The sequence below is a fragment of the Seriola aureovittata genome, chromosome 23, assembly GCF_021018895.1.
Source record: "Seriola aureovittata isolate HTS-2021-v1 ecotype China chromosome 23, ASM2101889v1, whole genome shotgun sequence".
Classification (NCBI taxonomy): domain Eukaryota; kingdom Metazoa; phylum Chordata; class Actinopteri; order Carangiformes; family Carangidae; genus Seriola; species Seriola aureovittata.
In genome coordinates this window covers 12,879,174-12,906,049 of record NC_079386.1, presented here as the reverse complement: position 1 = coordinate 12,906,049, position 26,876 = coordinate 12,879,174, and the positions used below count along the sequence as shown (strand labels likewise).

The following is a 26,876-nucleotide window of genomic DNA, read 5'->3' as shown; positions in this document are numbered from 1 at the left end:
ACAGAGACATTTCCTCGTTGATATCTTCTGAAACAAAAGTTTTTCTCTTACTTTTTCTTCTTTTCTTGGTAGCTAAAATTCAATATCCAAAAAATGGTTGTATTTGTTGTTGTGCTTTAGCTTGTGATGTGAAAGTGTGTGTGTGTGTGTGTGTGTGTGTGTGTGTGTGTGTGTGTGTGTGTGTGTTCAGACACTGGTGAAAAGATTCTGAAAGCACTGAAAAAACTGTTATGACTGTTTGTAGAAAATAGTTTAATTTCACTTTATCTACTGAAATACAAAAGTGAAAACAGGCAGAAAAAAAAATCTCATTGCATTTTATTGATATGATCATCATTATAAATATCATTACCATTATCATTGTTATTTATTAAATCAATTCACCTTCAATTTTGATTTGAGTTAGAGAAAAAAAAAAAAACAGAAAGAAAAAAAACATTGAGCACCATCTGTGTCAAAGTTCATAAATAGCATTGCTTGTTATTCTGTGCCGACGTCTGCGTAATTTCGGGTGTTTCAGAACAAAAAGAAACTCCCTGAACTCACATTTACCCTCTGATCTGATCTAATTCACCACACGCGAGTGTAAACTGGGATTCATTTCCATCATTGTCATGTTATGCCTCTGTCCAGCAGGACTCCAAATGACAACGTACAAAAGCAAAAAAAAAAAAAAAAAAGTCATTATAACTTTACCAGGAGAACAATAATAACAATAACCATACTTATAATAACAACAATTCCCCATAACAACGATAATAATTAAAAAATTGCACCATATTGTTGGAAGCTGTACCGCTTACTGACACATCTGGACAAGCAGCTCTGCTCGTCTTCAACAAGAAATGTACTGGAATGTTTCAAAACTGTCATCATCACGTTTTAACAAAAAAAACCAAAACAAAAACAAAACAAAAACCATTTCCCGTCTGACTGCTTGCACTGAAAGAAGAGTTTTGCCTGCGCTGTTTAAGTGTCTGAAGTTGCAGTTACACAGACATTAAAAAAAAAAAGATTAGATCCATCAAACAAACAAGGAGAAATCTCCTGCAGCAGCCTCATGTAACATCTGACTTTTGTGGACATAATTGAGGTTAAACAAATACCAATCAGAAATCCCATGTGTGCATGTTTGAAAGTCTGCATTGATCACTACTAATACTTTGCATTGGGGATGTGCTATTACACTCAGCTTCGTTAGATCCATCCAAAGATTAGGTAATAATAATGATAATAACTAAAACTGAACATGGTCGTCTTTGGGTGTTTAGTCGCAGGGCTGGGTATTGTTTTTAAATTTTTCTATAATAGTCCTGATGCGATACCTGAGCACCAGTTATTTCAGTACCTTACTTTGAGAGATATGAATGTTTTTCCTCCTTTTTTTTACATGAACAAAAAGAAGCCAAAGTTAAATGTTAAATGTTAAATGTCGCCTGAAAACAAGCAGCAGTACAAGTGCTAACGTCAGCAGCATGTGATTTAAATCTGGGGGCCTATTTGATCGAATGAATCTGACAACGCTACCTGCTGCTGTGACACATTTCTGGCAGTACTGAAGGAGTCTGAGGTTTGATACCCAGCCCTACTTAGTGGTAGAAAAGAAAAGCAGACAAATACGAGCGATATTGCGTGGCTTAACTTCAAAACTTTAACTTTAAGAGCAAATGTCATATTGAAACAAAACTTCACCCAAAAAAACAAAAAAGAAGAAAAAAACCCGAGGGATGAATTCCACGGCAAAAAACTCTCAACAGAGATGATGAATTTCTCAGTAAAACCCAAACTGAAAACACAGAAGAAAAAGTTTCTGGTTGGGGAATTTAATGAATCAGACAGCAGTTCAGCTGGAGTCGTCCAGTTGGAGTAGAGGGAGGAAGGATACGGGGATGTTTTTCTTTTTTTTTCTTTAATACCTGGGATGTGAGAGAGGAGAGGCGGGAGGGAAGTCGATGAAGATGACGAGTCTTTGTACAGTTCCCTTCTCTATGTGAGATTGTGGGTATGTTCTTTAATCTCTGAACACAGAACAGTACATGTAAATAGTTAAAATACAAATACACATTTTCCTGATTTCAGTTTCTAGGGCCTTTCTCTTTTTTTTTTTTTCCCCCCTCTTTTGTGGCACATACAAACCACCCAAAACCTAACACATCGTCCTCTTTCTATCCCCCACTTCTTCTGTCTTTTTCCTCTTCCAGTTCTCTCCTCCTCTTTCACTTCTTCCCCCCCTCTCCGTTTCCATCTTCACCCGGCCCCTCGTTCTCTCTCCCCCTCTCGCTCTGTCCCTCTGTGGCAGTCTGTCAATCGCCCATCGCTTTGTCTACACCTTGTCCAGGAGGGATCTCTGGCAGTAGAGGAGGCGTCGAGGCGTGCCGTACTTCCTGAAGAACAAAAGCGCTCCCAGAGTGACGACCACCAGCACCAGTAGCAGGAGAGGGATCACCACGGCCACCGGCCCGGCCCCGGACTGCGACTCGTCCACCTCGATGATGATCACCTCCTCTTCCCGACCCTTCTTGGGCTCCTCGCTCTCGCAGCCCATCCAGTCACTCAGCACAGACTTGGGATAGCCGGACTCCACCTTCAGGTACTGGTTGTTGAACTTCCAGTACTTGTTGGCTTTGTAGAAATACGTGTAAGCTGCGGAAGACGGGATCAGAAGTTAGTTTTGTGAGTTTTTGCAGTTTTCAGGGGCTGTGAATGATTATTTTCATAACCCAATCTGCCTTTACTGTTCTCAATGAATGGATGAATCTCTTTGTCTACTTAATACCAGAAAATTGTGTGGAAATGTCCAACACAGATTCCTAAAATCCCAAGGTGGCGTCTTGAAAATGCCATAATTCAATAACATTATTATCACTTATGACAAAGTAGAAAAGAAGCAAATCCTCACATTTCAGAACCAGATATGAAGAAATCTTTGGTATTTTTGCTTGAAATGGCTTAAAACTATTGATTAATTATCAAAATAGTAATTTCATTTCAATAATCAACTCATTGTTTCAGCTCTAAATGTCAACAACACAAAACCTTGGAATAATACACATCCGAATTCTCAGTTTGAGCACGAGCAAAACTCACATCCATCTTCACTCATGATGGCAGCTTTGATGTTGTCTGGCGCTCCGCTCCACGTGCTGATGGGCTTTGGGTAGCCGCTGTCCACGTTGCGAGTCTGCTCGTTGAATCGGTAGTACCTGCGAGTGACGCACAGACAGAACTATTATAGATCCACAGCATGAGAGACGGATCTGAAACAGCTTTGGGTGATTATCTCTAAAACAGAGGCGGGGCTTCTTAAGACTCAATTTATTTAAATTCAGCCAAAACTAAAAGAAGAAAGAGAATTTAATCAAATCAAATGAACGGCTTTACTGTTTCTCTACCAAAATTCAATAACAGAAGTGAAAATGTTTTTTTGGAGGCGAATCAAAAAGGGGCTGATGTTGGAGAAATTTTGACTCATGACCTCAGCATGTCTAAAAATCCTGGCTGTGGTCCCGGACAGAAGTGTTTTGTTTTGAAAATCTACCCTGCTGGGGCGTCTTGTGGCCAGCAAGGGTTTAAGATGCTGACTGTGTAATCACAAAGATCCTGGTTCAAGGTCTTTACAGCATCTCTTTCCTCTCATTTTCCATCATGTCTCTACCCTCAGATGTATTTGAACAGAGGACAGACTCACTTAGTGCCTCGGAAGAAGTACGTCTGTCCTGTCGGCGTGTAGAAAAGAGCGGCGTCAAGCTTGTCTTTGGGGAGACCGGTACCCAGGTCTTTCAGGCTCTTGGGAGAATCCTTGTCCATGGTGGACTCGCTGAAAACCCAGTACCTGTCACCTGGAGATTGGAAGAGAGAAAAATAAACCAGAGAGATGAGAAGAACGGAGATTGAAAACAGGAAGGATGACGGATCAGAGTAGATCAAAGAGGACCAGTTCGTCATCTGGTTTCAGTCTAATGGAACATGGAACCTACCCTTGAAGAAGACAAATTTCCCATCATCCCTTTCATAGGCGGCGTTGATGTTTGAAGGCAGTCCCCTCCAGAAGTGACCGATAGGCATGGGGTAACCTGGCAACACCTTGTTGTTACGCACGCGCCAAAACCACTTGTCCTGCAACACACATGGAGTTAGATTAGAGCTACAGTAGTTTTTAGTTGTATCAACCATTCCTGGATCTGCAAATGTCAAGTTTTGCTGCTCATTTCGATTTTATATCAAAGTGAATTGAATATTTTTGTGCCCGTGTTAGTTAAACACCACTACCTGCAACTATACAACACAGCACCAGCACAATCCAGCTCTGTCCTACAGATATTTATATTTGGTCCTTGAGTTCATTTTGAGAAGGTTTCAGGAAAAAAGAAAAAGGTCTCCTGTACCTTAAATACAAACTTTTCCCCTCTGAGGACAGCGATGGTGTCAAAGTGTCCCTCACAGATGTCTGGGCCGTGATCTGGCCTGTCAGGGGTGGACGGCTTCGTGGGTCGGGGAGGAGGAGGGGGAGCGCCAGACTTGGTTCCTGTGGTTCAGGTGTTGAGAGAAAAAGAGAAGTGAGAGATGGATCATTTGCATTAAGAGCAACCAACACATTTAAAATAAGTCTTTTTTCAATCGTTTACTGTATTTGCACACACTCAGATCTTTTATTGCACCCATACGCTTACGAAGTTAAAACTGTTGATATCATGTGGCTTTCTTTTAGGAAACAACATATCTTTAAAAGTTAATCAATACTGATAAAAAAGCTGTGAATTAGGCCTTAAACACCGTCCGCCTATGAATAAATTCAAACAAGTGGTTCTTGATCATTTGGACATCGAGTTTTCAAGGACTTTTTACACTGTTGGACTGCCAGACTGCTTCAAAGGTGTATAATCTGTATGTAATTTTTGTACTAAAAGTTGTCACAAGACCCTAAATGGGAGGATTTTTCTTTGGGAACATCACAAATATGTGCTGCCAATCAATTTCCAATTCTTTTAGGAGAACAACCCACCATAAATTGTCTGGATGCCTCTGCGGTCGTCGTCAGGGAGCTGGAAGTTTTCGGTGTCAAACCACTGGTAGAAGGGGGCCATGATGGCAGAGGGGTTGTTGGAGTGCTCCAGACCCAGAGCATGACCCAACTCATGGACGGCTACCAGGAAAACATCATTACCTTCAGAGAGAGAGAGGAGAGGATATTTAGTTCAGTCTGTTTCAGCTTGTTGTTAGATCTACCTTTGACCTTCGACTCTTCTTTCTCTTACCTCCCTGGTCGACGTTCCCGGTGGTCCAAGGCTCGGCAAGGTCAAAGTGCGTGTCTCCCCCGATGCCCTGTCCCGGGAAGTAAGCATGAGCCAGGAAGCCGCCTTCACCGTCGAACGGTGTGCTGTCTCCATGGAAACCCTCTGCGAAGGAGAGCATGATGTCCGCGTACTTGTCGACCTTGCCTCTGATGTGGCTGTAGGGGATCTCCCTGAAGGTGAGCGGGATCGCGCTCTCCCACACCTTGAAGGCCTTTCGAATGGCTTCATTCGTGGCTCGTTCTCCGACCTTAGGGGTGTAGTTCTGTATGCTGTTGTAAAGAAGGGAGAGGCAGAGAGTCAGGGCTGGGACGGTTGGACTCAACTCAGAATAATACACTAAAAGAAAGTTAGAGTTGCATGAAAAATCAAATCCACGTGAAAAACTTCAGCAGTAAAGTCAAACTGCAGATTAGTGAAGGTGTGCAGAGTGTGATACTGACCTGAAGGTCACCTCAGATTTGTCCCACTTCAGACCCTGCACAGCGTATCTCTTCCTCCTCAGGTTAGTTTTCAGCGCCGGGCCGAACTTGTCAGGGACACCACACCGCGGCCGGCTCATCGCCCTGGCAACAGCAAAATAATATTCCCAATTTTCAACTATGTAAAATACTTTAACTGCTTTGAAAGACACATCTTTTTGAGAACGGTAACCTTGATTCCTTCGACTCTCTCAGTTCGTCTTGCAAGTCATCAAATGACCTCCAGACTTTTGAATATGAACATTATATGAATATGAATATTTTCATTAATATGAATCCAAGCAGTTATGTGTTATTAAATCACCATCGTCAACCAGGACTCACTCTAACGTGTTGGAGTCTATGGAGCCGGTGACGGTCAAACCGTAAAAACTCTGCATGGCTGCTATCGCTGTTTCAATGGACTTTGGTGAGCGGATGGCCTGGGCTCTGATGTCACCTGGAGGCAGGTAGCCAAACTTCTGCAGCCAAGCCTGAGAGAGAGAGAGAGAGAGAGAGAGAGAGAGAGAGAGGGGAAAGAAAGAAAAGTAAATAATGTAAATAATGTGTATATATTTAGATACTGATTAAGAGTTTTGTTTGTGGGATGCTTTTCTTTTTAAACATAGACACCGCCACCGGACACAGGATGTTACCACCTACATACTAAATGACATGATGATCCCATTACACACAGTTTCCTTTAGCAGATAGAGATCTTGAAGATCTATAAATATATATATAGAACTATAAATAAAATGCATTTTTATTAGACCATGTAGACTGTGTGAAAAATCTGTCAACGCTAATATCAAATATATTCTGCTGAACCTACATTTTTAAACCACAAATTACACTGTACATATGAGTTCCTGACATAATAAGAAATTAAATTATTGGCACCATGTGCATTCACTAAACACGTAATAAATATCATTATTTTCATAATAGTGAGGGAGATTTGCTTCAATAATTTAATACACACAAAAAGCTGAAACTTTTACAAAAATATGAAATATATAGGCTCTTATGTACAATCTGAAAATGTGATATTCATCTTCTGATGAAGTGGACACCTCCATTTCCATGGTTATGTTTTAAACTAAAAGTGATTTGTGTGCTTAAAGAAACAATAGGCAGCCTGGTTTGTTGGTTAACAAGCTGATGAATCACAGACCCAACAATTAATTAAATCAAGATCAAGAAAATATAAACGATCGTGCAGATTACGACACTTGACGCAGGAGAGGAGGAGGGTGTGATGCCTCTAAAACAACATGCGAATCTTTCTCATCTGGAAGAGCAAAATAAAAAAAATAAAATAAAACTCATCATGGCTGCTACACTCGGTATACAGAAGTTCTAGTATGGGACTTTATATTTCCATAAAAACAAAATGCTACATGCTATGATGGGAAAATGACATTTAGCTGCATAAATACAATGAGGAGGCTTTTTATTTTGTATGACGCACTTATTGGGAGGTTTGCAACATAATTATCATTTATTTCTTTCTGTTTTACTTTCTTTGGATTTCTCAGTAGCTCAGGCGGGTCTCAGTAAGAATCGCCAGAAACAACAGGAAAAACATCTTAGCAAACATCTTAGTCAACAAAAACCAAGGGATTGGCCGCTTGTGTGAACATGTGGGTCTTTGACGACTTCCAGTCAACCCTCGGCGCTTGTTTGGACCTGCTTCTCCCAGTGCAGATGTGTAATAGAGATTGCATGGTGAATAAGGGGACAAAGGGTGTGGGTTTTTTCGTGTGCCAAGCTGACTTGTTAACCCACAGCAGCCAACACACACTGAGGTAACTCAGCGCGTTAAATTTATTGTCTTTTTCGTCATGTGACTGCGACTTTATCCCGTTTACAAACTACTAAAAACTAACACCAAATCCTCTCATGTCCCCTGATTTATGCCGAGCCTGTTACGGGAAACTTTGTTGTGGGGTCATAAGGAGGGATGAGAGAGGAACTGAGAGCCAAATAAAACACACAATCTGAAAACACTGATGTCATTTTAGTCACAATGACCCAGAACCCTGTCTAGACTTTCGCAGCCAAAGACAACTGGCGGTCATAACGCTGGAAAAAGTAACATTTTCAGCAACATTTAGGCTCCTCAAAGACTTTAAGATCTTCCTGCCGCTGTCTCTGTCTGTCCTCCTCCTCGTCCTCCCCCTTCTCTCTCCCTGTCTGTCCTCATGTCAACCAAAACCACCACTATTTATCTTTACACATGAAAGACCAGCCTATTCTTTCCACTGCCTGCTGCTGGTGGTCTAAGACTGGACGGAGACGCTGTTAAAGGAATAGTTTGACGTTTTATTCACTTTTTTACCACTCTCATGTCTGTCCATTAGACACACATGGCCAGGAGATTGCTTATAATTCTTCTTTTTGTTCACCAGAGGAAGAGTGTGTAATGTAATTTACATAATATTCCTTTAAAGCTCAAAAATTAACATGTTATTTCTTGCTCAAAATCTTAAGTGTAAAAATTACACTTTTACAGGAAGTGGTAGGCATATTTTATAACATTGTACAGAGCCATGCTAGCTGTTTCCCCCTGTTTTCAGTCTTTATGCTAAGCTAAGCTAAGCTAACCTAACTGGCTGCTAGCTGTAGCTTCATATTTAACAGATAAACGCAGGAGTGCTATCGATCTTCTCATCTCTCGGGCTGCTTGTTGGAGCAGTTGAGGCCTAACCGCGTCTCTAAGTGTGTGTTTCCAATTATGCATCTGCGCACACTGAGTTAACACACACATTTTCATCCCCACCACAAATTAAAGTCGGTGGAATTACCCCGAATTCCTTCGTTAGCGTCATCTAAACCTCAGATATCTCTCTTGTTCCACCATCAGTGCTGGTTTTCTCTTCAAGCCTTTCCTCCGGCAAGTGAAGGGGAAAAGCAGGGGGAGGGATGGAAATGCAGCGGACCGGGACAGGACTACCTGGCCATATACTGCCTGTGTGCACACACAGCTACTGTTAGTCATGTGGTGGGCAGAGAGGCCAGAGAACAAGGTTCACTTATGAGGACCTGCGGAGAGGCAACCTATCCCCCTTCTCTCCATCTCTGCTTATTCCCCCCTCACAATTTCTTCAAGATTTCTCTGGATTATTTAAGCATCTAGTTCATTTAATTTATCCCCTGACTCTCTCTCAGTCAATCTGCCTCTAACACCAACCAAATTTACTTTCTCTGCCCCGGCTGCTGAGTGCTGCTAGTGTGTCCTGTGGCTCCAGTGTGGTGACGCGTCTGCTTCTATAAAAACACTCCCATGAAAAAGTCTCCCCCACACCGTCAAGACCTCCACTTCTCTCCCCCTAGTCCCAAACTACTCCACACACCACCACCACCACCTCCGGTCGGGACGCCAGGTATCCCAGCATACACCCCTCCTCCCTGGAATTCCCAGCAGCCACCATCAAAGCTTCTATTTATTGAGACTTGTACATGGCCGGTATTGTTGGCCTCGGCGTAGCTGGGTAGCTCGCTACGCAGCCATGTGTGGTCAAAGGTCTGGCTGCTGGTTTGGTAAACACACCCCTGGGTCTGTGTGCAGTGTGTGTGCAGTGACATGAGGTCTGAATGTATAATGCACAGACAGTGAAACACAACCAGCGTGATGCAAACAGGTTGTTTCGCTGGAGCTGTGTGATGTATACATAGATTCTCTGACCCTACTGTGACCTTACTGCTAAATGTAGAGCTGAAACAATTAATCCATTGGATTTCTAATAACCTTTTAATCATTTGTGTCATTTTCAAGTCGGAAATTGCACAAGTTCTGTTGTTCCTGCTTCTTAAATATAGGGATTTGCTGTTTTTTCCTTGTCTTTAATTATAGTAAACTGAATATCTTTTGATTTTTTCATTTTATGAATCTACAACCCTCTCCTTCCCACTCTCTGTGCAACATGGACAGTTTTCTCTTTGCTAGAAAGCAGCCTGGCCCCAGATTTACTGTGTGCTGATTTGATTGAACAAATACATTTGGGAATAGGCAACATATAAGCACAAAACTGAACTACCCTCCTTAAGATGGGGGTTCAAGATCGCCTCGTTATGTCAGGTGATAATGTGTCTTCATCGTGCATAAAAACAAGTCGAAACACGGCGAGACTGGAGCTTCCACGGCTCCTCGGGGCAGTTACTTTTTGTAATCCATTCTTGAAAACTGGGACCATGGTGCCACCCATCACAGGGTGTCAGGGCCCTCTATTGTCACGCACTCTTACTCACGTTCACATGACACTGAGTTGCAATTTGCTTTCTGCAGGCACTAGGAAAAAAAAAAAAAGCCAACCACAACTTCCTACAAGAGTTATAAACAAAATGACACAAAATTCCCCTGTGCTTTTATAGATTTGTGGTAAAATAGAAACGTATGACACTTTCATAGGAAGCAAAATTCTCATTGTGTCAGTAAATGCATCACATGGGTGATTGTCTATTTTTATGCAGTATTAAGAAAAGGAACTAGAAATGACCTTTTATGTGCATATTTCACCATGTATACATTTTGCAGTGCAGTAATGTGACTATTAAACTATGCCAAACTATTTTGTGTATGGCAAGGCTGCCTGAAACTGCCTCTTGGAAAGATCCACAGCCTCTTTTTTGTAAATCTGTTTTTTCAAGCTCTATAAACGAGTTGGATACTTAATTTGCCGTCTTTAGAAAACTCTGCAGGGCCGAGGGAAGAAAAAGGGACGGACAAGAGGGTGAAGTACAGCAGAAGATGATCTAAAGTGCAGAGTTACATTAGGAGAGGGAGAGGTAAAGACATTAGAAGGAAGAGTGGTAAAAGAAAAGCAGGGAGAGAGAGGAGAGTTAGAGGAGTATGGCTGAATTTAAATTTGAGGGACTGAGTCAGATGTTCCTCTCGTTCGTTGCCAACGGAAAAAACAGAGAATTCTGCTCATGAGGGACTGAATCTCACATCACCTTCATTTCTTGGCTTCTCAGACTCAGTTCGCACTCACACCAGCGCCGTGTGATATTTTTTCTACATTTACACTTTTACTGGGTCAAACAGGTCAAATAATACAACCACTGGATGGTTTCACTCTGCTTCATGAAACCTTATTGCACTGATGCCTGCCAACAGTTCACTATTAAATACCTCTAGAAGAAATCTTCACTGCACTGTGGGACAGGTCACATGACAGTTTTGAGGTACTTGTACTTTACTTGAGTGTTTGTATTTTATGTTTTTTTTTTTTATACTACTACTGCTGCAGTACATTTCAGACTGCACTGTACTTTTTACACTACACTTGAAAGCTGTAGCTATTAGTTACTTTGCAGATTAATATTTCATGTACAAAATATATAAGAATCTTGGATAGTCATAGAATAAACTTCCCTTAAGGTATACGTATATATAAGATTACATCATTTATTTACCATTATAAATTGCTGAATGGGACAATTGGAACGGCTTAGTAGTAAAGAAAAACCACTTGGCTGGTAAATCCTGCTTTGTAATGATCCTTTCTGCACGATGAGTACTTTTACTTTTGATACTCTAGTGCATTGTGCTGACAAAGTTTGACTTTTGTAAATGTTTAACTGCCGTACTTTCACCTGTGATGGACTATGTTTACATGTTGGTATTGCTTCCTGTTTAAGGCTTGTTTGGGGGAGTTTTTAAAATGATAGAGGCGGTTTGCAGTACTTTAGGTTCTGAAGCACTTTCAGGCAAATTTATGATTTGTGACCATTAAATTCACACAACCTCTTGGGCTTTTGTTTCACAGACACTTGAGCAGTGGTGAATTAAGTATTTAGACGTTCTAATACCACAGTGTATTGCATTTTTTATGCAAAAAAGTAAAAATAGAAAAAGTATTAACATCAAAATATTCTATAGCATTAAAGGTGAAATTACTCATTAAGAAGTACGATTTATTAATCTCATCATTAATGATCCACTAACATCATTCTGCTGAGTTGGAGCTACAGCTATATAGTTATAACTAGAACTTGGGTCATGTGATGAAAACTGAGCCATCTCCACGACAACTGAGTAAACTCGAGCTGCTGATGAAGGCCACGAGATGCAGCTGAAAGTTCCAGGAAAAGCTAGTGAGTAGACATTGAGCTGCGATTGTTTTCGTCAACTCTTTGAACTCTGTTATGAAAACGATCATGAAACAATACATTTTATTCTATAATCTCCAGATGTCATTTATTTTAGTTCCATGTAGAAACTAAGATTAGTGTTGTGTGGTCAAAAGTACAGAGTAGAAGTACTGCATATAAAATGGAAATACAAATACCTCATAAACTTTAACTACAGTTTATGAGGTACTTGTAATTCCATTCTATATACATTTATGAAGTACTTGAGTAAAAGTACTCAGTTAATGTCCACTACAGGAAACTGACCAAGTCTTTCTCCCAGATCTCGACTTCAGTTAAACCCAAGCAGCTGAGCAGCTGAGACGAAAACAGTCCGAATGTAAATCTCGGTCCAAACTATGGTAGAAATGTATCTATCTTGCCTGAGACTCACGAGTCTACACTTATTAACGTTGCGGTGGAAACTTTCTCTCTTTGATGTCTTCTTTGTGACCAAGGTTGTTACCATTTACTTAGCTGCAGAGCAAAGATAAGCTCCCTCTCTCCCTTGAAGTCCATCGGTTTCTCATTAAGGCCGATCCTGCTGATTGTTTTTGACATTTCATAAGTGACAGCCGCTGCCTGTCAGAGCAGATCCTGAGCAAGGCTCTTCTTTGATGCTACATCAACAGCGACTCTACTCCAGATAAAGAGAATTGGAACCAGATGTGTTTTGACCAGATGTGTAACCCTCCGCTGCGATCACGAGACATGTGTCTGCGGACGGCAACGGGAAATCTCCGAAATGTTTTTTTGCCAGATATGGAGAGATCCTGTTTTAGACCCTGTTGTTTTCATTGCTGCCCACTTCCTTTACTCACAAGGTCCAACTAAGCATTTTATTTAAGTAAAAAATGTGAGACAAGGCAAAAAAAAAAAAAGGAAAAAAAAGGAGAATGAAAACAGATGTGGGAAGGTACAAAGGTACTCGACTTTAGCAGAAGTGGTTTCATTTTCAGAGAATTGTTGAGGTCTTATTCCTCTGTTGGTGGAGCTTCTCTTTTCCCTCAACATGGATTAAGTTGGTTTAGTTTGTCATAGTGAAGTCAGAGCGGGATGTTCAGATGTTGAGCAACACTGATAAACCACAAAATTCCTCAAAGGTCAGTTTCTCCATCTGAGTTCTGCTTGCTCAACCCCCCCCCCCCCCAACCCCCCACCCAGGACTGAACTCCATCAATGTTAATTAAACATCATCTAATGAAGTTCTGATTTTGTCTTTGTTTCTGTCCCCAGTTTAGTCTGTTTTCTCCAGCACACAGACAAGTCTATCTGTTGATCACAGGGTTCATATGCAGCTCTCAGGTGATGTCATCCTGAAGCCATAATTAAAGCTTATCCTCTTTCTGCATCGGGACAGAGTGGTAAGTCTGACAGCATCGCAGCAGCGTCTCACACTGAGATAAAACAGTGCGACACAACCTGCATCAACAGACCAGGCATTCACTTTAGATCTGATGCGTATCTACGCTGCCGCCGGGATGGAAAAGATATATTATCCCGCTGCTGCTAAAGATGACGCTGCAGCAAACAGCCATGTTTTCTCACTTTGTTTACAGACGTTCATCACTGTGTCGGTGTGTTCGCCGCAGGAGGGCAGCGGCCTGTGGCGTCTGACTCTCTGAGTTATCCACCATGTCTGGCTTGACTCACACGCCAGCAACTTGTGGTCAGTGACTAAGGTCTTCCTTCACTTCTTCATGCATCCTGTTGCCCTCCTAAAAACTACAGCTCAGACTCTTGCGTGTGTGTCTTTGGTGGGTTTTTTGTTTTTTGTTACTCTACAGTTGTAATTAATGAACTTTTTGCTCTGTGAATCAATTTCCTGTGGCAGAGAAACACGTCGTTTCTGCACTTCCTGACTGAATGTGACCTGTTTCTGATGTGGTGCTGTAAATGATCACATTAAACACCCTCTATGTTTCCATGCACTTGTAACCACTGGTTATTATTGATGTTATCTACCAGGTGAACTGGAACGCTCAGGGATGAAGGACTACATTTAGAGCAAATCTAAAATGGGCCGAGACCTGAGGCGCCCGGGGGTGCTCGTAACCAATCATTTGCAAAGCTGCACGAGACCTGATGACAAAATCTGTTGTTTAGATGAGTTAAACTGCACTTTAGTGTCTCTTCACAGCCCGACGCCTGAGGCCTATAACGTCTCCCAGATGGAGCCCCTCAAGTCCAGCTTGTTGTGAAGGCAGACCAACTTCCCGTCCTCCTGTCTGTGAAGTCTACACAGGCGGATGAAACCCCCACCCCTACTCCTCCCATACCACCACCTCCACTACCCCCTTTCTCTCAGAACAAAGCAGCTCAGCTGAGGTTTTTCTAAACTGCACTCTGCCCCTGCACGGTTGGATCTCCCCCTCCTCCTTTAAAAACCACTAAAGTTTAGAGTCATGACTTTTTTTTTCTCGTCTGGGTGAAGTTTCATCTGTCGTTACATTTTCTGCTGGACTCTTTTAAACAGTTCTTAGCAGAGGGAAAACAGAGATCAGGAATGTTTGAGGGAGGGAGAATAAACATGAGGGGAATATAAACAGTTCCTCCCTGGCCACTGAAAGATTAGAGAAAACCTATTAAACAATACAGATAACAGCTAAACTACAATCTCCAAGATCAAAAATACAATAAAATAAGATTGGTGTAAAGTTAATATTTTCTACTGCAGAATATTGTAAATGTTCAGCACACAGCGGGAATATTGTGGAAAACCTCAGAAAATGGATACAGTGCAAAAAAACACACGTTGTTGACACATTATAGCATGACACATTGCATATGTGAACAAATATCTACATATATGCCGATGCACGGTCTGAAGGAGTAAATGAATCCTGTTTTTCATGGCACTTACCTCGGCTTTTAGGACATTTGCAGTGACGGAGGTAAAACCAAAGCAGCAGAGACCACAGGCCACTGTGAGGAGCTGGGGCAGCATTCTGGTATCTGCAAACTATACCGCCCCCCCAAAGAGAAATAAGTTGAGCAAACTAACTCTCTACAACACGAGTCCCGCCGTCCTGACAGAAACACGACGAAGGGAGGGAGAAAAAAACAAAAAAAAAATCAAAACAATGTCGATCGATGCAACTCCGTTTTTAAAAAACGTGGCAAGAAAACTGTATCGGATTCCCGCATGGACACACAAAAGCGACTCCGTCAGAGCTGAGTGCAAAAACAACTAACACAATGCTACAGGCATCAGCTGGCTGCCACAAATGTTCAGCTGTTGTTAACTTCACTAAAGCTTCATAGTTTGGCTTCCTTTTTTCCTATAGTGGGACTGTCTGCAAAGTGTGTGGACGTGGTCAGAGAGAGAGAGAGAGAGAGAGAGAGAGAGAGAGAGAGAGAGAGAGAGAGAGAGAGAGAGAGGTGGATGGATTTTCCTCTGGGTCCTCCTCCAGATGTGCAGACGTCATTTTTTTTTCATAGCTGCGTAACGATTAATGATACAGATATCACCAGTGGTGGAGCAGCACTGGGATTTAAAAAAAATAATAACTTACTTAATTACACACTATAAAAGTACTTTATCACATGTAAAAGTTGTGCATTCAAAATTTTACTCAGGCTAGTAAAAGTGCAGAAGTACTGTCATGATAATGTACTTAAAGTAACTAAAAGTAAAAGTACAAATACAAATGGCAGCATTCATAGTGTTATCTGTATTGTTCATGACAGTGTCAATGTGGCATCATTTTAATAATTTTTTATACTGTTAATTAGTTTTCCTACATCAAAGCTTTAGATTTCACAAACTAATCTGAAAAATCCTAATCTGAAAAGAAACTGCAGCTATGAAATATTGTGGGATAAAACTTTATAATATGGTGGAGTAACACTTTACTCTTTGCAGTGTTTTTAAATTACAATTTTACATAAAGTCTCCTGCACTCGAAAATATGTTTTGTTTATACTAAATCCACCTGTATGTTTGACCTTCTCTGTGTAGGATAATGTCTGTGCATGCACATGTGGTTTCACGTTCAGCTGTTGAAGAAGGAAAGTTTCACTCAACTTACTTTGAATCTGAGTTTAAGGTGTGTACGAGTGAGACGATTTTGTGACATCACAACTAGTTTGGAGCCACTCATGGTGCAATATGCATCTTACACAAGTGTGATTTGGAAACTTGAAACCTCCAGTGCACATTCACTGAGAATGGAAGCAGGAGACATCTTGAGCCCCGCACTTCAACGTCTGAAATGAAAAATATTTGCATATTCATAGATTCTGGATTTTTCAGTGAGAGAGGAGGAGTTGACCTAGATGTAGTTTTAGGAATTTTTAATGAGGTAATAGAACTTTTTCTAATGGAAAAAACATATCAGACACAAAGTAATTTTCAAAGCAGAAGGAAGAAGTATTGAATTACTCTGCAAAAGAGCTAAGAAAGCATTTGTAAAGTACTCCAGTACAAGTAAAATTAGATGTGACCCATGTGACACTGTTTGAGTTTTTATACTTCAATGCACAAGTATCATCTTACTGTTGTAGCTGGTCAAAGTAACTAGTTTGAACTACAGATAGTGTATACACAGTTAGGTAGTTTAACCAATTGGTTCCCAGCCAATAGGTTGGACCCTTTCAAAGGTCACAAGAAAGATCTGGAGGGGTCATGAATAATGAGGCAAGAAAGAATCCTGTCTTGTCTAATCTTCGTTTTTTGTGAAAGGGGAAAGAAACCCTTATTTTCTTCCTTCCTCAATCTAATAAGTATTTCTTTTAAATGCTTAATTACTTACAAATACTTCAGCACAGTGCATGATTAAATTTCCCACACTGCTGTTATATGTCTTAAAACATGTCTGATTGGGATATTTAAGTGAAGAATCTGAATATTTCTTCTATTGTTACAGAAATTTAAGTATAAATTTACATAAAATGAAAATACTGTATTCAAAATAAAGAAACACAGTACTTGAAAGTAAATGTACTTACTCTGTGAGAGAAGTCCTGGAAGGCCTTGTTGCATTTTTGTGAATTAAAAGTGATGTATGACACTGACACCTTGTGTTAAGAAATAAACATTTCACTTTTTAGACTCCTTTTAGATATTACCCGCGGCCTGTATTAATACACGAACTTGTAGTGTTTAAAATAAGGAGGATTAATTAAGATTAAGTCTAAAACATTTGATTTGAAGGAACATTTTTATGAATGAGAGAAAGAAAAACAATTTGACATCACAAGCCCCGCCCCTCGTGTCATGAGCTAAAATATACGGAAGTCGCTCAGAACTTGTCAACAAGAAAGGCCGACTGACATGGTAACGTACTCGGCTCCTCTCCCTCTCTCTCCCCCTTTTTAAACCGTTTTATTATCCTTTTACCGCGTGTGACCTACATGTTATGATTTATTTGGTCACTAAACTACCAAGTATCGTGTTCGAAGCCGTTTTCTTGCGGTGTCGGGGCCTAGAAGAAGCGAACAGACGAAGAGAGATGGCAGGGTGTTAGCGGTTAGCTTGCCAGGAAGCTAGCTGTTAAACCTCTAAAGAAGGCGAGCAGCTGCTCCCTCCTCCTGCTCCAAACCGAAACTAACTCGCAGCGTTATCTCAGGACATAGTCTAAACTCGAAAGGGACATCATGAGGTATTAATCGAGCTGAACTGGAAATATTTGTGGTTTCACTTCAGTAGGAATAATAGAAAGACTCTTAAACTGTTTATTTTTATCACGGAAATGGTGGCGGTCCTGGCGTCATTGTTGAGAGGCTTATGGGAAGGAAATCGTTGTGTTGTGTTATGTGTGGGCGTGTAAACATTGTGTTGGAGATCAAAATAACCTCAGCATTCAAGAACCTACTCGTACGGTAACTTCTTGCCCGGATATATAACGTTATTGAATTGTTAAAATCGTAATTATGAGCCACTCATATTGCAGTACTTACTTGTGTTTGGCTACAACAATTGCTCCTGGGTTAACTACCTCATTTTATATTTTCTCATCAGGCTAATAAGTATGTCTTTGTAATGTATAACGTAGGAGCAGATAATCGAAATAGGTGGAAAATCAACTTTTATTTCAACTGAAATCAATTGCTCCTAAAAAGGAGGAAGGAGGGAGACCACTAGTGAAATTTACAAAATAGAGTTTAGGTCATTTATTTGAATTATGATGAAATAAAGTAAGAAAGACTAATTAAAATATATGAATAAAAGTATTAAAGTGTTATTCTTATGTAGAGGTCTAACAGTTGATATTGGTACTTTCAAACTAACAATTGTTTTTCTTATTGGTTAATCTTCTGATTATTTTCTAATCATTTGTTATGCAAAATGTGAAAAAAAAAAGCCTGATATGAATTCCCACAGCTCGGGTTAACATGTTCAAGCTGCTTCACTTTGTTCAACCGATGGTTCGAAACCCAAAGATATTTAGTAAGACTAAGACATCAGCAAATATTTACATTTGAGAAGCTGAAGAAGAATTATTGGCATTTTTACTGAAAACTTACTTAATACAGGTTATCAACTATCAAAATTGTTGCAGCTTAATTATCTGTATTTTGACTAATCTATTAATGGAGTAATTGTTTTCCACCGGTGTATAAAGGTGGAGAGAAGCCAAAGCCACCTTAGATGTTTTTTTCATGTCTATGGTATCATCTGTTGTGTTTTTTGATGCAGGGGGTGGTGAGGATGTTAGAAAGAGATATTGTGATTTTGTTTGTTTCCTTTTTAAAGCAACGATTTTTTCAGCTTAAACGTAACTATCAAATTCTATCAAACAAGACTGTTGTTAACTCACTGTTCTGATGTATGTGTTAGCCGACATATCTATAATTGATATAAGTCATGGAGTGATAATATTACGAGGCCCAAAGTTCGATTAGTTTTTGACAACTAGATCAAACACATCTTTCATTCATCTTCTTGTCTTTCACTTTGCAGGTGAAGTCTTCCTGAACAAAACCTGCTAAGATGGCGCCTCTCTGACATTTTCTTTTTACCCTTTTTTTAGTCTTCAGTTCTTTTTATAATTTCCAACTTTTTAGAGGAGAAGCATTACCACAATGACAGTCACTTACAACCTTTGTGCCCTCCTGGTTTTCACCATAATAGGTGAGTGGATACACATACTGTACATCTCTGCCCTTGTGTGTATCTCTCTAAGGGGCCTACTTTAAATGTTCATGAGGCAAAGGTCATGTTTTCACATTTATGATCTCTGTCAGCCGTGGTGATTAAACACTGGCCTGACTTGTTCTGTTTTTGCTTGTTTCCTCTGCAGCATGCAGCCGTTTTGAGTCTGCCCTCGCCTCTGGTAAGGAGACAATTACTCGGCACTCAATCTCATATTGTGTCTATGGATGTCAGGAAAGGATTTTTCAATGTCACTTTCTCGTTTCATACTTTCCTATAACCTACAATGTGTCATAGTGATGATAAAAGCAGCCTGAGCAGATCATATTTAACAGAACTTTCACTTGCTTAACTATTTCTCTGAACTATTTCCAACTGTAGTTTGAAAATAGGTGTTAGGAGAGGCTTATGGGTTTTTTACCATAAAATAACACTTGAAGATTCAAACACATTTTGACTTCCGAACCATTGCTTCTTTGTCTCAGCCCGCTGTGGGCATTCCCTTCAAGTCTTAGACGGCAAAGTGGGAGAGATCAGGAGTTCTGCTTACCACAGCTGGTCCTACCGCTTCGGCTCGACCTATGACTGCTGGGTCATCAAGGGTTTGGAAGGAGAACCCGTCGTTCTCAGGTAAGGCTGCTGAGGGAATTTCAAATACCAGATACACACGATATTGCTATCAGAGTTAATCAGATATGGAGTATTCCCCAGGATAATTATATACTTAATTGAGGTGAATATCATGTGAACATTTGCAGACTGGTTGTGCACTATATTGATTGTCTTTCTATAATTAATGAATAGAGCTTGAGCTTGCCTGATCATTTTCTGTAGTTAGGATGTAATGTATTATGGCTGGTTTAGAAGTTGGCAATATGAATAAAATCTTCTGGAAAAATCAGTCAGTAAAAATTAATTGAGAAAGTTTTAAGGATAAACTAATCAGGTAGGAAGGTCTGATGCAAAGGTTATATAAAAATACAAATACTATAAATTATATGCCAGCATTTCAGACAGTTGACAATTTATATGTTGCACTTTCTCTTTAAGTAAGGCTGGTGCTTCATTTCAAATATTTTTTTTCAGCTTTTCCCAGTTTTCAGCACGGTGTAGGAAGGAATGGGTGTCAATTAAATCGTCAGCTGGCGGTGAGCCGGTTGTCCTTTGTGGCTCCAAGCTGCCACCGCCCATGGAATTCCCAGGGGGAAATATTACAGTGATGCACCACTTCCTCCCACATCTGTTCCCTGTGTCATCGTTTCTGTTGAGCTATGCCAGAGGTATGATGGCATGGGGATTTTATTTTCTTGAACAATCTTTCGTTTGAGCATTTGCTAAGTGCTGCCTTCTTGAAACTTGTCAAGGAAACAAATGTCTCAGCGTTTCTGCTGCAAGTTCTTGTTCTTGTCAAAAGATCTTTATTCCTTTTTATCCCCTTCTGTTTCTACACATTCAGACTCGGGTGATTGCCCAGAGACGTCTTTTGAATGCCTGGGGGGGCGTTGCCTTCCCCTGTCCTGGCGCTGTAATGGCCAGGTGGAGTGTCTTGCTGAAGGTCCTGGCCTTGGCACCGATGAGCGGGACTGCAATGCAGATGTGGAAACCCCAGAACCCCCAAAACATGACATCACACTGGCAGAAGAGACAGAAAGGGAAATGTATACAGAGAAAAACTATGACTCAGAGAGGCGTAAGGCCGCAGATAAAACACAGAGCCCAGATAGGTCAGCTGAGATAGATACTGAGTCTGATCTGTGGGATCTGCTGAAGGAGAGGGAGGAGGACGAGGCCCAGGTGGATCAAGAGCAGCCACAGACTCATAAGGAGCTGGCTGTGACACCCACTCCCATTGAGTGGCCTTGTGGAGGCCTCCTCCAGACCTTTTACGGGACCTTCTCCCCTCCAGCCATTCGGGGTCCTGCTCTGTACTGTGTCTGGACTCTGGACCCTCAGGATTCCAGGCCACTCAGACTGGACCTGCAGCAGCTGGTGCTGGGGCCCGGTGATAGACTCACCATCTACAACAGAAAGGAAGGCAACGGAGACATTATAAAAATTGTGAGTTAACTTAATTTATTCAGACATTTCCAGTCCAAACAATCCTTTTTTTCTTTTTTTTTTAAGTATTGTGAAACAAACTCTATGGTAACGTGATGTTCCTTTCCTGCGTTTTGACAGGTCACCAGCGCCTCCAATTATAAATCAGTACAAGTGGAATCTCATACTGGCCTATTGTCGATGACGTACGAGACACTTCCCGGCTCAGAGGGAAGTGGGTTCAACGCCACATTCCACGTTGGGAGCTACTGCCCTCCGTGGGAAGGCCGGTGTGGGGGAACATCAGGAGGTTGCTTCACCCAAGAGCAACGCTGCGATGGGAAATGGGACTGTCCTGAGACGGGGAAAGATGAGGAGGGATGCAGAGGCTGCAGTCCGAACCAGTTTGCCTGTGGAGTGGCAGGACAGAGGGCAGTGGCATCCAGTCACTTCGCTGGCAGGCCGGTGTGTTACCCAGTCACAGAGAGATGCAACTACCAGCTGTACTGCGCTGATGGCAGCGACGAGAGGGACTGCACCGTGTGCCAGCCGGGGACCTTTCATTGCGACAGTGACAGGTGTGTTTTGCCTGTGTGTGTTTTCCTACAGACTGAAAACCTGGTTATCTGATTGGAAAGGACAGCTGTCTAATTGCTGTTCCCCAATTTTCTCTGCTCTTGCATGAGCTAAAATGAAAGATTAGAGTTCATTCTTGATCTTGGAAATAACAATTAATGAAACAATCTCACCTCCAGGTCCATATATTAGTTATTCTTTGACCATATCAAATGACTTCTGCAGATTGATTTTGCTCAGTTGCCATGGAGCTATAGATGTTCAAACCTTTAATCTCTAGGCCTTTTCACCTCTAGCTGTTAAAAGTTGATATTTAAAGCTTATTCTCGACCTTGAAAACAGGAGTTAACAAAACAGTCTCTCTCAAAGGTCGATTTAGTAGCTGTTAAGCTACTATTAGTCTGTTTTTGTCAAATGGTGCGTGTCTTCATTGTGGTCAGGTTAGTTAAGTGCTAGGTGTGTCTTAGTTATTGCATAAGTGTGAATCAGAGGGTGTGAGCAGAAACCTGAACATGTGAGAGTTTGATTGCATTTTCCTGAAGTATGAGGTTTATTTTGTGTTGCACTTAAGTAAAACTTACATTTTCTGGGAGCGTAATGAGTAAAAAAACAAACAAACCATAACATAAATTCAGTATGTTACAGTGTGTGATGATTCAGTCAATATTCAATAGATGAAAAGAAGGGCCTGAGATTGTGCAATATGTGCCCGTTTTCAATTTATTGTTGCATTCAGCGTAATAAAAGTGTGACTTTAAACTTGAGAATGGAAAAAAGGAGTGCTGTGGCCAATCTAGAGTGGTTACTCCACAGCATGTATAATACAAAAAACTGTACTTTATAACAAAAACAACCAAACATGTTGACAGATAACAGACATCATCTCGGCTAAAGAGGTTCAACACTACATTGTGAACAAGATTTGATTCATGGTGAATTGTTGAAATTAACAGTGTATGGAATTGACAGCCCTTACATTAGCTATTAAAATACTTTATCCATAATAACACTTACACATTCTAATACACTATTACAGTATCTGCTTTGTGCCATAATCATGGTTCACAATCTCTTTAGTTTTATTTCGGGTTATCCCCCCAGGCCTCAGGATGTGGAACAGAATCTCTCACTCATAATATTCCTGCATACTCTAACACACAAACGGGCCCATTGTGCTGTCTGCAGGTGTGTGTTTGAGAGCTGGCGCTGTGACGGCCAGGTGGACTGTAAGGACGGCACAGACGAGCTCAACTGCACCGTCATCCTGCCCCGCAAGGTCATCACCGCGGCAACGGTTGGCAGCCTGGTCTGCGGGCTCCTGCTGGTGATCGCCATGGGCTGCACCTGCAAACTGTACTCGCTCAGGACACGGGAATACAGGTAACTGTTTTGTACATCTTATCTCAATTACAAGCATATGTCTTCATTTTCTAATACTACCTCTTCTGCAGTTTATGCTGTATTCCTTTAGTCATTTCACTGTTCAGCTGACATGTTTGCTTTCCAGATATTGTAGCCTTCGGAGATTATTTTGGTTCTTTTTAAACAAGCATAATGAGCTTTTTCATGACTACTTCAGCCAGGTTTTGTGTTGATAATCTGACATAGTGAGTCACAAGAGGCAGACGTTGTTTTCCTAACCGCTACCTTCAGTTGCTGCCAACACTACCAGACAGCGCCTCTCAAACACCTCAGAACCTCCCACAGCACAGCCAGTACACATCGTACTCACTGTTTTTGATAAGACACTTAAACTACCAGTCTGCTGTTGTAAACAGTCGGCTTCCCACGTGCAGTTTGTCTCTAGAGCCTCCACAACAAAAACTAAAACATGCTGGTAGTCTGTGTGAGCGAACGCATCTTAATGTGTCTGTTTTCTTGCAGCCTGTTTGCTCCAATCAGCCGCCAGGAAGCAGAGCTGATCCAGCAGCAGGCTCCTCCGTCCTACGGTCAGCTGATTGCCCAGGGCATCATCCCCCCAGTGGAGGACTTCCCCACAGAAAATCCCAACGAGGTGAGAGAGAAGAGCATCACTGGGATAAACAGCTGCTTACAGGATGAACATGAGCTTTTTTTGTGGCAGATAAAGCAATAATCACCGTTTCAGATCATAACTGCTCTGTTCTCTTCTCGTGAACACAATATCTTAGTAACGCCATGATGGTTTGCAGCTCTGTTCTGATTGGTTTTGACTGTCTGTCTGTCCCATTCGCGTGGATGCGATACCTCAGTAACGCCTTCAGGGAATTTCTTCAAATTTGGTACAAACATTCACTTGGACTCAAGGATGAACCGATTTAGATTGTGGTGGTCAAAGGTAAATAAAAGATCTCCTTGCAGGACTAACTGGAAAGTGTCTCCTATTTCTAAGTATTTTTCCAAAAACCTGTGTTGTAAAAATCAGGGTTTTCCTATATTTGGTCCACTGTGATATATTGCACTCCTTAGTTCATGTACATGCAAGCTGGATTTGAGTCTTGTTTTGCATCTTTAATGTCAGTATGTAGTTGTTAATCCTGACAAAGGCCTATTTGTTGGGCACTTAAATTTAAAGCACCTGACAGTAATGTGAAAGCATGCCACACTAGAAATCAAACCCCTTAAGTAAGCTGTGTTAATTCCTTAGACCTCCCCTTGAGCCTCAAAAGACCATTACAAATTAATTTGATGCTCTAAAGTTTGAAAGAAAGGAGAGAGAATGAAAACACTGTCTTACAAACTGAAGATGGCAGGCACTAATAATATATTTATTCATGGGAAAAGAGGCCACATTGCTGAGTTGCACATTCTTTGACTCTTCAGCCGCACTGAGAATAATACAGCCGACAGGCGCCCTTGTGTCATCGGTCTTAAAGTCATGTGCTCCACTTTAGTCTTATTAATCCCCGGCAGCAGGCTTTGAGCTGACAAAGGAAGAGTGTTAAGGTAAACACTAATGTGCTGTCACCGTGCAAGTTCACATTAAAGTGCTTTATTATTAGCCAGGGAGGACAGCCAGGGTGATCGAGGAGGAGGGATTAACTGTATAAACCAAAGCGTGTGATGTCTGATGGGATATGCCCGAGCTCCCGACTTGAACTTGAATCAGTGTTTTGTTCATAAGAAACTTACTAGTTTGATTTTAATACCATTGTAGGAAATCAAGTTGTAGAAGGTGTTTTGAATGATTTGCTCTTTTCCACTCTCTCTTTCTGTACGTCTTCCTTCACGCCAGACCTCGTCACTTTCTCTGAGGGGAATTCTCCAGCTCCTCCGCCAGGATGCCGCCAGCTCTCCACATCGCAGACGCAGACCCCGATTTGTCCGCCGGGCTGTTCGCCGCATGAGGAGGTGGGGTCTAATCCCCAGACCTCCCTCCAGGCCGACTCAGGCATCAAGCTCAAGCCAGCAGCAGTCAGACGCCGCTCCCTCCGGTCAGGAACCAGCTCACTCCACTCCCACGAGCTCCTCGTCGGCTGTGGAGGCGGTCAACCGGCCGGTGCCTCAGAAACTTGGCCTGTTGGCTCAGTCAGAGCAGCAGCATCAGCAGCAGCACCAGCAGCAGGAAGTGTCATCTCCGCCACCTGTCGCTTCCCCACCTCCACCTCCGTACGCTCCCCCAGCTCCACCCCCGGCCACCCCACAGTCTCCTCCTGTCACCGTCCCCCCGAGCAGCCCCTCTCTGGCCTCCATCTTCCACACGCTGGGCCTGAGTATCTCCCTCTTCAGAGCCTCGCCCTCTTCCTCCTCGACCAACTCCATGCCCCTCTCCGCCTCCCCTTCTTTCTCCTCGTCCTCTTCAGATGACGAGGTGCTGCTTATCCCCCTGTCCGAAGACAACACTTCAGAGGATGATGTGCCCATGCTCACCTGAATGATTTCCTCACCCGCCCAGTAACCCACACCACCTCTTCTTTATTTCCTTTACCTGCTAATAACTGAAACCCAGTCTTTCCACATTTGTTTGAACTTCAGCACAGGAGCGGCCCACAGCGAGACTCACCCTCACTGTGCAAGTCTGGTGCCTTTTTGAAATTGCTTTGATTTGGATTTGTTGACTTATGGAATCAAGTATTTGACCATTTCTAGAGACTTCCTTAAGAAAGTACACGTTTTAGACGAAAAGCATGGCTGATGTATGTTGGAGAGTAAGTGTAGGTGAGTATTGGTTGTGCACTTAATTAATGCTGGGCTGCACATTGAAGGTAAACTTTTGCACAGAAGAATCTTCCCTATCCAGATACTGAGGCAGGCTACTGTCAGATTGAATGATTAGAGTTTTTATGATGGAAACTATTGTGTTTGTATGACTGCAACTGTGTGAATGCATTTGCATTTTAGTCTTACATAGACAGTGGAGTATGTTTGTAGACGTGGATTGTCCCGACATACTCCTGCCACTTGCATCCAGTCTCATGTTATATCACAGATATTATAGAAAAAATAATTTCCCCTATTTAAGTGCCTTTTGAGGAGTTTTCTGTAGATTGCTGGAGGTGATTGAGATGATTCCTGAGATTCCCACACTGCACACGTAACACACAGAGGCACGTTTTCCTTACATCACAGCACGCATCCACACGTCAGTGACTTTACTATAAAACATGAAAAGAGATGCATGTCTACTCTGCAAGCTGGCAATAACTCTTTGGGTCCCCTGTTTTAGTGCACAATAATTGCAACATAATCGCGTGTTTAAGTACACACACGTGTACACTTCCTAAGTGAATGTATGTAATCTACAAAAAGCAAATGTGTCAAAAGACAATCTCTTTGGTGCCTGATTTTAGGATGTGTATGTGTGTGTGTATGTGTATGTGTGTGTGTGTCTGAACAGGAAGATGAGGTGCCCTAGTGGTGAAAGGGGCCCCGAAATCACAAAATAACCTCAACTTGAATCTTCAGCCCCTGAGGGGAAGTGATCGCATTCTGTCACGTTTTGACACAACAGACTCGTGGTGTGCCATTTGTATTGTTGTACATTTTATGGTGTTTTTATTTCAGCAAGTTACTTATCCTTTTTCTCTTCAGTTGTTTTTTTTTTTCTTGCTTTGTTGAATGTATTAGGGTCAATGTGGAGTAGCCAGAAGTTTTAAATTTTGCAGTGTAATGAGGTAAATAAGAGAAAAAGTGATTTTATGATTTATTAGGGTCAACTTCACTGTATATAAGTAAAAATGTGGCTCAGATTAAACGATTTGCACTTTTAGGTTTCGTGTACTGTGTTGACATTTTGGTAAGTGAAGTGCATGAGGGACTGCTGACACCTCAGTAACGGAGTTGAAAGAGTTGTTGCTT

At 41.6% G+C, this 26,876-nt stretch overlaps 2 protein-coding genes across 2 annotated transcripts; one reads left to right on the top strand and one right to left on the bottom strand.

Annotated features, from left to right (window-relative positions):
• Positions 1-232: 232 nt before the first annotated feature.
• mmp14a (matrix metallopeptidase 14a (membrane-inserted)) lies at positions 233-15,202 on the bottom strand. The gene is made up of 10 exons (XM_056369639.1): positions 14,754-15,202; positions 6,098-6,246; positions 5,735-5,857; positions 5,256-5,563; positions 5,003-5,164; positions 4,386-4,525; positions 3,978-4,116; positions 3,689-3,839; positions 3,088-3,203; positions 233-2,643 (listed from the first exon to the last, which is right to left on the bottom strand). Exons 1-10 carry the CDS (start codon positions 14,835-14,837, stop codon positions 2,324-2,326), a joined length of 1,692 nt encoding a protein of 563 aa, XP_056225614.1. The 5' UTR covers positions 14,838-15,202; the 3' UTR covers positions 233-2,323.
• Positions 15,203-17,086: 1,884 nt separating this feature from the next.
• On the top strand, positions 17,087-26,787 carry lrp10 (low density lipoprotein receptor-related protein 10). Its single transcript, XM_056369283.1, has 10 exons — positions 17,087-17,168; positions 18,795-18,965; positions 19,135-19,167; positions 19,472-19,616; positions 20,073-20,266; positions 20,443-21,044; positions 21,165-21,601; positions 22,785-22,979; positions 23,484-23,613; positions 24,814-26,787. Exons 2-10 carry the CDS (start codon positions 18,917-18,919, stop codon positions 25,450-25,452), a joined length of 2,424 nt encoding a protein of 807 aa, XP_056225258.1. The 5' UTR covers positions 17,087-17,168; positions 18,795-18,916; the 3' UTR covers positions 25,453-26,787.
• The last annotated feature ends 89 nt before the right edge of the window (positions 26,788-26,876 follow it).

Bases quoted from the DNA above. Each gene is read 5' to 3' on its own strand.
- lrp10 (XM_056369283.1), top strand. From the start codon at position 18,917: ATGACAGTCACTTACAACCTTTGTGCCCTCCTGGTTTTCACCATAATA. The intron at 18,966-19,134 runs GTGAGTGGATAC...TTTCCTCTGCAG, and splicing joins CCTGGTTTTCACCATAATAG to CATGCAGCCGTTTTGAGTCT. The intron at 22,980-23,483 runs GTAACTGTTTTG...GTTTTCTTGCAG, and splicing joins CTCAGGACACGGGAATACAG to CCTGTTTGCTCCAATCAGCC.
- mmp14a (XM_056369639.1), bottom strand. From the start codon at position 14,837: ATGCTGCCCCAGCTCCTCACAGTGGCCTGTGGTCTCTGCTGCTTTGGT. The intron at 4,117-4,385 runs GTACAGGAGACC...TGTGTGTTGCAG, and splicing joins GGGAAAAGTTTGTATTTAAG to GACAAGTGGTTTTGGCGCGT. The intron at 3,204-3,688 runs GTGAGTCTGTCC...CGTCACTCGCAG, and splicing joins TACTTCTTCCGAGGCACTAA to GTACTACCGATTCAACGAGC.